The sequence below is a fragment of the Entelurus aequoreus genome, linkage group LG07, assembly GCF_033978785.1.
Source record: "Entelurus aequoreus isolate RoL-2023_Sb linkage group LG07, RoL_Eaeq_v1.1, whole genome shotgun sequence".
Classification (NCBI taxonomy): domain Eukaryota; kingdom Metazoa; phylum Chordata; class Actinopteri; order Syngnathiformes; family Syngnathidae; genus Entelurus; species Entelurus aequoreus.
In genome coordinates, this window is record NC_084737.1 from 4,730,738 (window position 1) to 4,743,915 (window position 13,178).

Here is a 13,178-nt window from a genome sequence, read left to right on the forward strand (position 1 = left end):
AGTAAGATTTAACATTAATGTACTATTGGTTGTATTTTATGAAAATAACATTACCACAGAGTTGAGAAGGAGCAAAGATCTTCAATATTTGTATGTGAAAATCACAAATAAATCTTCTGGGGGAGGATGACACCCCTACAGGGGTTTGGTTTACAAACTTTCAGCCCCACCTAAAACAAAATTCACCAGCCGCCATTGATTATAATGCATTCTCATTTTAGGCAAAATATAAGACAATACTTTCTTAACAGTATAATTGTAACCAGGAATAAGTCTTCAAGTAACAATATTCAAATACTAACATTGTTGGGTAAAACAGAATTTGGTTTTATTCTGAATCCAGTGAAACAGATTGGTGGTTTTAGCTGATATAAAGACTTTCAGGTGTTTATATATGTTTAAGTATTTGGCAGACGCTTTTATCCAAAGCGACATACATAAAACATACATATATAACAATCACTGTAAACATTATCATTTAAGGGAAGAATGTAATACAAAATATCAATACAAAGTGTCAAGACAGAATAAACTCTCTGCTGCTGCAGCAACAGATATACGGTCTATAAAATATATAGATATCTAATGTATTCATACATTGTTTATGTAGGATATACACATGTATATATAACGTAATCATATTGTTTCTTCAATTTAAAAATAGCTGACCGTTTTTTCCCCCCTTCTCTGGGATTATATTCCCAGTTTTAATCTCGGACGTCTGGTCACTTATAGCGTATAAGAATATTCTATTACTGTTAAGCAAACTATGAATAATAAAACATGTGTCCGTTATCATAGCTACACGTATGACAAAAAAGCGTGTGAAAATCAGTGGTATTCAGTGAGGTAAAATGAATTAAATGCGTTGACAGTTCATTGCTCCTGCCAAATGAATTGCACTGAGTGGAGCGGATCACCACTCCAAGATGGCGGCCCCGCGTCTCGTCTGCGCCAGTAGGCAGTAGCGCTCGATGCTGCGTCTACTTATAAGATGTCTATGGTTATAACGTTAGCAGTGAGTTTACAGCCTCACTGATTTAACTACACAGCAAATAAAAGTCATGTTACTTAGCCAATAAACGTTATCTTACATTCAAAACTTACCCTTCTTTGTGCAACTTCAAATGTCGAACGAAGTTGGAAGTTGTTGCGTCTCCGTCTGTAATATTCCAACTGCGTGATTTGCATACAGCAATTCGTTGACCAAATCGTAGTTTTTATATCCGAACGAAACCAACTTTGGTATAAATCTTTCTCACTGCCGCATTGTTTGACAACTCTTGTTCATTGGTTGTCCTGCAATTTGATTGGATCAATGCTGTGTGATGAAAACAATGTAGATTTAATTTGATTGGCTGTTGTACTGACAGCACACCAGCTGACAAGCAGCACACACGCTGATAGACAGACACGTACAAAATGAAAGCTACGGAGCGCTCCCAAATAACTTTTTAAGCTTTGGGTTTTGGGGAAAGTAGCAAATCATGTCAAGTCAAAAGGCTCAAGTCCAAGTGAAGTCACAAGTCATTGATGTTAAAGTGTAAGTCGAGTTGCAAGTCTCTTTACATTTTGTCAAGTCGAGTCTAAAGTCATCAAATTCATGACTCGAGTCTGACTCGAGTCCAAGTCATGTGACTCGAGTCCACACCTCTGGTGTGGGGGGTTGAGGTGGGCGGAGTTGGTAGGAGGCGGGGTGTTTTTGTAGCCAGGAAGAGTTAGGGCTGCAAAGGATTCTGGGTATTTGTTCTGTTGTGTTTAGGTGTGGATGTTCTCCCGAAATGTGTTTGTCATTCTTGTTTGGTGTGGATTCACAGTGTGGCGCATATTTGTAAGTGTTAAAAAATAAATAAAATAAAATATGACCACCCTCAGTGTGACATGTATGGCTGTTCCTCAAGTATGTCTTGCAATAACTTGCGTGTGTCTGCAGTGGCCTCATGTAACATGTGCCGGTGTTGTATCGAAATCTGTTACCCATCGGAATTTGTAACACCAGGGGGCGATGTTCCCATGGCGTTTGTTTGATGGTATAACGGTAAGCCCAAAGAGGAGGAGAAGAAGAACGCTTGCGTAAATGGCGTAAACTATCCTTAATGCTGAAACGTCAGTTGTCAGAATTTCAGCTTTAATAAATTACACATTTTCTGGAAATCAATGACTTACTTTCCTTATAGTATGAGTCCATTGTATCAGCTGTTGATTCTCTCTCACACACATACATTTTCCGGATTAAAAGCTATCATGGAATGAAACGTCAGTTGTCTGAAATTCTGACAACTGACGTTTCAGCACTAAGGATAGTTTACGCCATTTACAAGATACAATGGACTCATACTATAAGGAAAGTAAGTCATTGATTTCCAGAAAATGTGTAATTTATTAATGCTGAAATTCTGACAACTGACGTTTCAGTTAAGGATAGTTTACGCCATTTACGCAAGCGTTCTTCTCCTCCTCCTTGGGCTTGCCGTTTAACCATCAAACAAACGCCATGGGAACATCGCCCCCTGGTGTTACAAATTCCGATGGGTAGCAGATTTCAGTACAACACCGGCACGCTGTTAGTGTGGAGTAAAAGATGATGCGGTGACAGTTTCTAGAGGACACTAAAGGCAGTGCCATCACAGCCGCCCTCTACATTGTGGAGAGCCACATACCACATCGGGATTGGTAGATTCCTTCAGCTCCGCACACAACGCTGTCAAACACCATTCATTTAAAACTAGCGGGCCGCACTAACATTAAACTTTCATATTAATGTGGGGGCCACACAATAACGTCTCGCGGGCCGCCTGTTTGAGACCCCTGTTTTAGAGGTTAGCGGGATGAAATACGGCCACAAAAGTTGTAAAGGAATTAATCGCAAAAAATGAGCATTGTCCATTCTTTGCTGCGTTATTTTTAGTATGAGCTATTGAGGATACATTGGAGGTCCCCGGGAGCATTTTGTCCCACCTAATAAAGGCCATTTCCCCTTATTTTATAACACTTTCTCCATGACAACCAAATGAATCCAAACGTTTCCTTTCGAAATGCGTACAAATCCTATTAGGTGTAATTCGACACCTCGACCACTAGATGTCGCCAGAGTACCATTGAGGCCGAGTTGCTTTGCCTGTGCCAAACATTTAGAACAATGTAGGTAGCCAGGTGAGAGTTGTGTGGACGTCGTTACAAAACAACAATGTAGGTAGCCAGGTGAGAGTTGTGTGGACGTCGTTACAAAACAACAACGTAGGTAACGAGGTGAGAGTTGTGTGGACGTCGTTACAAAACAACAATGTAGGTAGCCAGGTGAGAGTTGTGTGGACGTCGTTACAAAACAACAATGTAGGTAGCCAGGTGAGAGTTGTGTGGACGTCGTTACAAAACAACAATGTAGGTAACGAGGTGAGAGTTGTGTGGACGTCGTTACAAAACAACAATGTAGGTAGCCAGGTGAGAGTTGTGTGGACGTCGTTACAAAACAACAATGTAGGTAACGAGGTGAGAGTTGTGTGGACGTCGTTACAAAACAACAATGTAGGTAGCCAGGTGAGAGTTGTGTGGACGTCGTTACAAAACAACAATGTAGGTAACGAGGTGAGAGTTGTGTGGACGTCGTTACAAAACAACAATGTAGGTAGCCAGGTGAGAGTTGTGTGGACGTCGTTACAAAACAACAATGTAGGTAGCCAGGTGAGAGTTGTGTGGACGTCGTTACAAAACAACAATGTAGGTAGCCAGGTGAGAGTTGTGTGGACGTCGTTACAAAACAACAATGTAGGTAGCCAGGTGAGAGTTGTGTGGACGTCGTTACAAAACAACAATGTAGGTAGCCAGGTGAGAGTTGTGTGGACGTCGTTACAAAACAACAATGTAGGTAGCCAGGTGAGAGTTGTGTGGACGTCGTTACAAAACAACAATGTAGGTAACGAGGTGAGAGTTGTGTGGACGTCGTTACAAAACAACAATGTAGGTAGCCAGGTGAGAGTTGTGTGGACGTCGTTACAAAACAACAATGTAGGTAGCCAGGTGAGAGTTGTGTGGACGTCGTTACAAAACAACAACGTAGGTAGCCAGGTGAGAGTTGTGTGGACGTCGTTACAAAACAACAATGTAGGTAGCCAGGTGAGAGTTGTGTGGACGTCGTTACAAAACAACAACGTAGGTAGCCAGGTGAGAGTTGTGTGGACGTCGTTACAAAACAACAACGTAGGTAGCCAGGTGAGAGTTGTGTGGACGTCGTTACAAAACAACAATGTAGGTAGCCAGGTGAGAGTTGTGTGGACGTCGTTACAAAACAACAATGTAGGTAGCCAGGTGAGAGTTGTGTGGACGTCGTTACAAAACAACAATGTAGGTAGCCAGGTGAGAGTTGTGTGGACGTCGTTACAAAACAACAATGTAGGTAGCCAGGTGAGAGTTGTGTGGACGTCGTTACAAAACAACAATGTAGGTAGCCAGGTGAGAGTTGTGTGGACGTCGTTACAAAACAACAATGTAGGTAGCCAGGTGAGAGTTGTGTGGACGTCGTTACAAAACAACAATGTAGGTAGCCAGGTGAGAGTTGTGTGGACGTCGTTACAAAACAACAATGTAGGTAGCCAGGTGAGAGTTGTGTGGACGTCGTTACAAAACAACAATGTAGGTAGCCAGGTGAGAGTTGTGTGGACGTCGTTACAAAACAACAATGTAGGTAGCCAGGTGAGAGTTGTGTGGACGTCGTTACAAAACAACAATGTAGGTAACGAGGTGAGAGTTGTGTGGACGTCGTTACAAAACAACAATGTAGGTAGCCAGGTGAGAGTTGTGTGGACGTCGTTACAAAACAACAATGTAGGTAGCCAGGTGAGAGTTGTGTGGACGTCGTTACAAAACAACAACGTAGGTAGCCAGGTGAGAGTTGTGTGGACGTCGTTACAAAACAACAACGTAGGTAGCCAGGTGAGAGTTGTGTGGACGTCGTTACAAAACAACAATGTAGGTAGCCAGGTGAGAGTTGTGTGGACGTCGTTACAAAACAACAATGTAGGTAACGAGGTGAGAGTTGTGTGGACGTCGTTACAAAACAACAATGTAGGTAGCCAGGTGAGAGTTGTGTGGACGTCGTTACAAAACAACAATGTAGGTAGCCAGGTGAGAGTTGTGTGGACGTCGTTACAAAACAACAATGTAGGTAGCCAGGTGAGAGTTGTGTGGACGTCGTTACAAAACAACAATGTAGGTAGCCAGGTGAGAGTTGTGTGGACGTCGTTACAAAACAACAATGTAGGTAACGAGGTGAGAGTTGTGTGGACGTCGTTACAAAACAACAATGTAGGTAGCCAGGTGAGAGTTGTGTGGACGTCGTTACAAAACAACAATGTAGGTAGCCAGGTGAGAGTTGTGTGGACGTCGTTACAAAACAACAATGTAGTAACGAGGTGAGAGTTGTGTGGACGTCGTTACAAAACAACAACGTAGGTAGCCAGGTGAGAGTTGTGTGGACGTCGTTACAAAACAACAATGTAGTAACGAGGTGAGAGTTGTGTGGACGTCGTTACAAAACAACAATGTAGGTAGCCAGGTGAGAGTTGTGTGGACGTCGTTACAAAACAACAATGTAGGTAGCCAGGTGAGAGTTGTGTGGACGTCGTTACAAAACAACAATGTAGGTAGCCAGGTGAGAGTTGTGTGGACGTCGTTACAAAACAACAATGTAGGTAGCCAGGTGAGAGTTGTGTGGACGTCGTTACAAAACAACAATGTAGGTAACGAGGTGAGAGTTGTGTGGACGTCGTTACAAAACAACAATGTAGGTAGCCAGGTGAGAGTTGTGTGGACGTCGTTACAAAACAACAATGTAGGTAGCCAGGTGAGAGTTGTGTGGACGTCGTTACAAAACAACAATGTAGGTAGCCAGGTGAGAGTTGTGTGGACGTCGTTACAAAACAACAATGTAGGTAGCCAGGTGAGAGTTGTGTGGACGTCGTTACAAAACAACAATGTAGGTAACGAGGTGAGAGTTGTGTGGACGTCGTTACAAAACAACAATGTAGTAACGAGGTGAGAGTTGTGTGGACGTCGTTACAAAAATATTCTGCGTGTGTGGAGGAATATTGCACAGTTTGTGTTGAATAGCAACACTAAATTGTCTGTAGTGTGTCAATATATTCTGTGTTGGCTCTGCGATGAAGAGGCGACTCAGCTGGGATAGAAAGTGTGTGTGCGTGTGTATACATTTTTAATTATTAAATCAGTTATTATAGAATTGATTTTATTTGTAAACCAAAATAAAGTTTGCTAACGTGTCACCCAAACAGCAGCTGGAGATTCCTTGTGTTTATTGGACCATGTGACCAAGACGGGTCATTTCAGGCCACCTTTAAATCGCATACAATCACACCAGGCGTTTATGTGCACATTTAATTTAACTAATAGAGCAAGCGTGTCACGTACACATTTAAAATACTCAGAACATGTTATTGGCCATTTAAAAATGGATAAAAACAACAAAAAAGGGACAAATTCTTTAAGCAAAGAGCCATCAACTGACTAATCAGTCACTGGTTACATAGAATACAAAACTTTATTGCAATGGGAAAAAATATACGAATAGCGATTTTAAAAAAAGAGATTATAGGCGGAAGCGATCAGAGAAGTTTGGGGACTTTGGGACTGTGAGAGCCGCTTCACTCTTCTTCACTTCCACCGTCTTGTAGTGACGAATGCGCTGTGCCTTGTGGACCTGTGGGAGAGCAGAGAGGAAACATGAGTGGGAGAGCAGAGAGGAAACATGAGTGGGAGAGCAGAGAGGAAACATGAGCGGGAGAGCAGAGGAAACATGAGCGGGAGAGCAGAGAGGAAACATCAGCGGGAGAGCAGAGGAAACATCAGCGGGAGAGCAGAGTGGAAACATCAGCGGGAGAGCAGAGAGGAAACATGAGCGGGAGAGCAGAGAGGAAACATGAGCGGGAGAGTAGAGAGGAAACATGAGCGGGAGAGTAGAGAGGAAACATGAGCGGGAGAGCAGAGAGGAAACATGAGCGGGAGAGCAGAGAGGAAACATGAGTGGGAGAGCAGAGAGGAAACATGAGCGGGAGAGCAGAGAGGAAACATGAGCGGGAGAGCAGAGAGGAAACATGAGTGGGAGAGCAGAGAGGAAACATGAGCGGGAGAGCAGAGTGGAAACATCAGCGGGAGAGCAGAGAGGAAACATGAGCGGGAGAGCAGAGAGGAAACATGAGCGGGAGAGCAGAGAGGAAACATGAGCGGGAGAGCAGAGAGGAAACATGAGCGGGAGAGCAGAGAGGAAACATGAGCGGGAGAGCAGAGAGGAAACATGAGCGGGAGAGCAGAGAGGAAACATGAGCGGGAGAGCAGAGTGGAAACATCAGCGGGAGAGCAGAGAGGAAACATGAGCGGGAGAGCAGAGAGGAAACATGAGCGGGAGAGCAGAGAGGAAACATGAGCGGGAGAGCAGAGAGGAAACATGAGCGGGAGAGCAGAGAGGAAACATCAGCGGGAGAGCAGAGAGGAAACATGAGCGGGAGAGCAGAGAGGAAACATGAGTGGGAGAGCAGAGAGGAAACATGAGCGGGAGAGCAGAGAGGAAACATGAGCGGGAGAGCAGAGAGGAAACATGAGCGGGAGAGCAGAGAGGAAACATGAGTGGGAGAGCAGAGAGGAAACATGAGCGGGAGAGCAGAGTGGAAACATCAGCGGGAGAGCAGAGAGGAAACATGAGCGGGAGAGCAGAGAGGAAACATGAGCGGGAGAGCAGAGAGGAAACATGAGCGGGAGAGCAGAGAGGAAACATGAGCGGGAGAGCAGAGAGGAAACACGAGCGGGAGAGCAGAGAGGAAACACGAGCGGGAGAGCAGAGAGGAAACACGAGCGGGAGAGCAGAGAGGAAACACGAGCGGGAGAGCAGAGAGGAAACACGAGCGGGAGAGCAGAGAGGAAACACGAGCGGGAGAGCAGAGAGGAAACATGAGCGGGAGAGCAGAGTGGAAACATCAGCGGGAGAGCAGAGAGGAAACATGAGCGGGAGAGCAGAGAGGAAACATGAGCGGGAGAGCAGAGAGGAAACATGAGCGGGAGAGCAGAGAGGAAACAGCGGGAGAGCAGAGAGGAAACATCAGCGGGAGAGCAGAGAGGAAACATCAGCGGGAGAGCAGAGAGGAAACATCAGCGGGAGAGTAGAGAGGAAACATGAGTGGGAGAGCAGAGTGGAAACATGAGCGGGAGAGCAGAGAGGAAATATGAGCGGGAGAGCAGAGAGGAAACATGAGCGGGAGAGCAGAGAGGAAACATGAGCGGGAGAGCAGAGAGGAAACATGAGCGGGAGAGCAGAGAGGAAACATGAGCGGGAGAGCAGAGAGGAAACATGAGCGGGAGAGCAGAGAGGAAACATGAGCGGGAGAGCAGAGAGGAAACATGAGCGGGAGAGCAGAGAGGAAACAGGAGCGGGAGAGCAGAGAGGAAACATGAGCGGGAGAGCAGAGAGGAAACACGAGCGGGAGAGCAGAGAGGAAACACGAGCGGGAGAGCAGAGAGGAAACACGAGCGGGAGAGCAGAGAGGAAACATGAGTGGGAGAGCAGAGGAAACATCAGCGGCAGAGCAGAGAGGAAACATGAGCGGCAGAGCAGAGAGGAAACATGAGTGGGAGAGCAGAGGAAACATCAGCGGCAGAGCAGAGAGGAAACATGAGTGGGAGAGCAGAGGAAACATCAGCGGCAGAGCAGAGAGGAAACATGAGCGGCAGAGCAGAGAGGAAACATGAGTGGGAGAGCAGAGGAAACATCAGCGGCAGAGCAGAGAGGAAACATGAGCGGGAGAGCAGAGTGGAAACATGAGTGGGAGAGCAGAGAGGAAACATGAGTGGGAGAGCAGAGAGGAAACATCAGCGGGAGAGCAGAGGAAACATCAGCGGGAGAGCAGAGAGGAAACATGAGTGGGAGAGCAGAGGAAACATCAGCGGCAGAGCAGAGAGGAAACATGAGCGGGAGAGCAGAGTGGAAACATGAGTGGGAGAGCAGAGAGGAAACATGAGCGGGAGAGCAGAGAGGAAACATGAGCGGGAGAGCAGAGAGGAAACATGAGCGGGAGAGCAGAGAGGAAACATGAGCGGGAGAGCAGAGAGGAAACATGAGCGGGAGAGCAGAGAGGAAACATGAGCGGGAGAGCAGAGAGGAAACATGAGCGGGAGAGCAGAGAGGAAACATGAGCGGGAGAGCAGAGAGGAAACATGAGCGGGAGAGCAGAGAGGAAACAGGAGCGGGAGAGCAGAGAGGAAACAGGAGCGGGAGAGCAGAGAGGAAACAGGAGCGGGAGAGCAGAGAGGAAACACGAGCGGGAGAGCAGAGAGGAAACACGAGCGGGAGAGCAGAGAGGAAACACGAGCGGGAGAGCAGAGAGGAAACATGAGCGGGAGAGCAGAGTGGAAACATCAGCGGGAGAGCAGAGTGGAAACATCAGCGGGAGAGCAGAGAGGAAACATGAGCGGGAGAGCAGAGAGGAAACATGAGCGGGAGAGCAGAGAGGAAACATCAGCGGGAGAGCAGAGAGGAAACATCAGCGGGAGAGCAGAGGAAACATCAGCGGGAGAGCAGAGAGGAAACATGATTGGGAGAGCAGAGGAAACATCAGCGGGAGAGCAGAGAGGAAACATCAGCGGGAGAGCAGAGTGGAAACATGAGCGGGAGAGCAGAGAGGAAACATCAGCGGGAGAGCAGAGTGGAAACATGAGCGGGAGAGCAGAGTGGAAACATGAGCGGGAGAGCAGAGAGGAAACATGAGCGGGAGAGCAGAGAGGAAACATCAGCGGGAGAGCAGAGTGGAAACATCAGCGGGAGAGCAGAGTGGAAACATGAGCGGGAGAGCAGAGAGGAAACATGAGCGGGAGAGCAGAGAGGAAACATGAGCGGGAGAGCAGAGAGGAAACATGAGCGGGAGAGCAGAGAGGAAACATGAGCGGGAGAGCAGAGAGGAAACATGAGCGGGAGAGCAGAGAGGAAACATGAGCGGGAGAGCAGAGTGGAAACATGAGCGGGAGAGCAGAGTGGAAACATGAGCGGGAGAGCAGAGTGGAAACATCAGCGGGAGAGCAGAGTGGAAACATGAGCGGGAGAGCAGAGAGGAAACATGAGCGGGAGAGCAGAGAGGAAACATGAGCGGGAGAGCAGAGAGGAAACATGAGCGGGAGAGCAGAGAGGAAACATGAGCGGGAGAGCAGAGAGGAAACATGAGCGGGAGAGCAGAGAGGAAACATGAGCGGGAGAGCAGAGAGGAAACATGAGCGGGAGAGCAGAGAGGAAACATGAGCGGGAGAGCAGAGAGGAAACATGAGCGGGAGAGCAGAGAGGAAACAGGAGCGGGAGAGCAGAGAGGAAACATCAGCGGGAGAGCAGAGAGGAAACATCAGCGGGAGAGCAGAGAGGAAACATGAGCGGGAGAGCAGAGAGGAAACATGAGCGGGAGAGCAGAGAGGAAACATGAGCGGGAGAGCAGAGTGGAAACATCAGCGGGAGAGCAGAGAGGAAACATGAGCGGGAGAGCAGAGAGGAAACATGAGCGGGAGAGCAGAGAGGAAACATGAGCGGGAGAGCAGAGAGGAAACATGAGCGGGAGAGCAGAGAGGAAACATGAGCGGGAGAGCAGAGAGGAAACATGAGCGGGAGAGCAGAGAGGAAACATGAGCGGGAGAGCAGAGAGGAAACAGGAGCGGGAGAGCAGAGAGGAAACACGAGCGGGAGAGCAGAGAGGAAACACGAGCGGGAGAGCAGAGAGGAAACACGAGCGGGAGAGCAGAGAGGAAACATGAGCGGGAGAGCAGAGAGGAAACATGAGCGGGAGAGCAGAGTGGAAACATCAGCGGGAGAGCAGAGTGGAAACATCAGCGGGAGAGCAGAGTGGAAACATCAGCGGCAGAGCAGAGAGGAAACATGAGCGGGAGAGCAGAGTGGAAACATGAGTGGGAGAGCAGAGAGGAAACATGAGTGGGAGAGCAGAGAGGAAACATCAGCGGGAGAGCAGAGAGGAAACATGAGTGGGAGAGCAGAGGAAACATCAGCGGCAGAGCAGAGAGGAAACATGAGCGGCAGAGCAGAGAGGAAACATGAGCGGGAGAGCAGAGTGGAAACATGAGTGGGAGAGCAGAGAGGAAACATGAGTGGGAGAGCAGAGAGGAAACATCAGCGGGAGAGCAGAGAGGAAACATCAGCGGGAGAGCAGAGTGGAAACATCAGCGGGAGAGCAGAGTGGAAACATCAGCGGGAGAGCAGAGTGGAAACATCAGCGGGAGAGCAGAGTGGAAACATCAGCGGCAGAGCAGAGAGGAAACATGAGCGGGAGAGCAGAGTGGAAACATGAGTGGGAGAGCAGAGAGGAAACATGAGCGGGAGAGCAGAGAGGAAACATCAGCGGGAGAGCAGAGGAAACATCAGCGGGAGAGCAGAGAGGAAACATGAGTGGGAGAGCAGAGGAAACATCAGCGGCAGAGCAGAGAGGAAACATGAGTGGGAGAGCAGAGAGGAAACATCAGCGGGAGAGCAGAGTGGAAACATGAGCGGGAGAGCAGAGTGGAAACATGAGCGGGAGAGCAGAGGAAACATGAGCGGGAGAGCAGAGAGGAAACATGAGCGGGAGAGCAGAGAGGAAACATGAGCGGGAGAGCAGAGAGGAAACATGAGCGGGAGAGCAGAGAGGAAACATGAGCGGGAGAGCAGAGAGGAAACATGAGCGGGAGAGCAGAGAGGAAACATGAGCGGGAGAGCAGAGAGGAAACATGAGCGGGAGAGCAGAGAGGAAACATGAGCGGGAGAGCAGAGAGGAAACATGAGCGGGAGAGCAGAGAGGAAACATGAGCGGGAGAGCAGAGAGGAAACATGAGCGGGAGAGCAGAGAGGAAACATGAGCGGGAGAGCAGAGAGGAAACATGAGCGGGAGAGCAGAGAGGAAACATGAGCGGGAGAGCAGAGAGGAAACATGAGCGGGAGAGCAGAGTGGAAACATGAGCGGGAGAGCAGAGTGGAAACATGAGCGGGAGAGCAGAGTGGAAACATGAGCGGGAGAGCAGAGTGGAAACATGAGCGGGAGAGCAGAGAGGAAACATGAGCGGGAGAGCAGAGGAAACATGAGCGGGAGAGCAGAGGAAACATGAGCGGGAGAGCAGAGGAAACATGAGCGGGAGAGCAGAGGAAACATGAGCGGGAGAGCAGAGGAAACATGAGCGGGAGAGCAGAGGAAACATGAGCGGGAGAGCAGAGAGGAAACATGAGCGGGAGAGCAGAGAGGAAACATGAGCGGGAGAGCAGAGAGGAAACATGAGCGGGAGAGCAGAGGAAACATCAGCGGGAGAGCAGAGGAAACATGAGCGGGAGAGCAGAGTGGAAACATGAGCGGGAGAGCAGAGAGGAAACATGAGCGGGAGAGCAGAGAGGAAACATGAGCGGGAGAGCAGAGAGGAAACATGAGCGGGAGAGCAGAGAGGAAACATCAGCGGGAGAGCAGAGAGGAAACATCAGCGGGAGAGCAGAGAGGAAACATCAGCGGGAGAGTAGAGAGGAAACATGAGTGGGAGAGCAGAGTGGAAACATGAGCGGGAGAGCAGAGAGGAAATATGAGCGGGAGAGCAGAGAGGAAACATGAGCGGGAGAGCAGAGAGGAAACATGAGCGGGAGAGCAGAGAGGAAACATGAGCGGGAGAGCAGAGAGGAAACATGAGCGGGAGAGCAGAGAGGAAACATGAGCGGGAGAGCAGAGAGGAAACATGAGCGGGAGAGCAGAGAGGAAACATGAGCGGGAGAGCAGAGAGGAAACATGAGCGGGAGAGCAGAGAGGAAACAGGAGCGGGAGAGCAGAGAGGAAACATGAGCGGGAGAGCAGAGAGGAAACACGAGCGGGAGAGCAGAGAGGAAACACGAGCGGGAGAGCAGAGAGGAAACACGAGCGGGAGAGCAGAGAGGAAACATGAGCGGGAGAGCAGAGAGGAAACATGAGCGGGAGAGCAGAGAGGAAACATGAGCGGGAGAGCAGAGAGGAAACATGAGCGGGAGAGCAGAGAGGAAACATGAGCGGGAGAGCAGAGAGGAAACATGAGCGGGAGAGCAGAGAGGAAACATGAGCGGGAGAGCAGAGACGAAACATGAGCGGGAGAGCAGAGAGGAAACATCAGCGGGAGAGCAGAGGAAACATGAGTGGGAGAGCAGA

General features: G+C 48.9%; 1 protein-coding gene across 2 annotated transcripts in view; it reads right to left on the minus strand.

Annotated features, from left to right (window-relative positions):
• Positions 1-6,291: 6,291 nt before the first annotated feature.
• tpx2 (TPX2 microtubule nucleation factor) overlaps positions 6,292-13,178 on the minus strand; it is a 35,424-nt gene continuing 28,537 nt past the window's right edge. For both annotated transcript variants that reach the window (XM_062051862.1, XM_062051861.1), the window contains one exon: positions 6,292-6,712. In XM_062051862.1, coding sequence (XP_061907846.1) covers positions 6,602-6,712 — 111 coding nt within the window. In that variant the 3' untranslated portion in view covers positions 6,292-6,601. The remainder of the gene's footprint in view (positions 6,713-13,178) is intronic.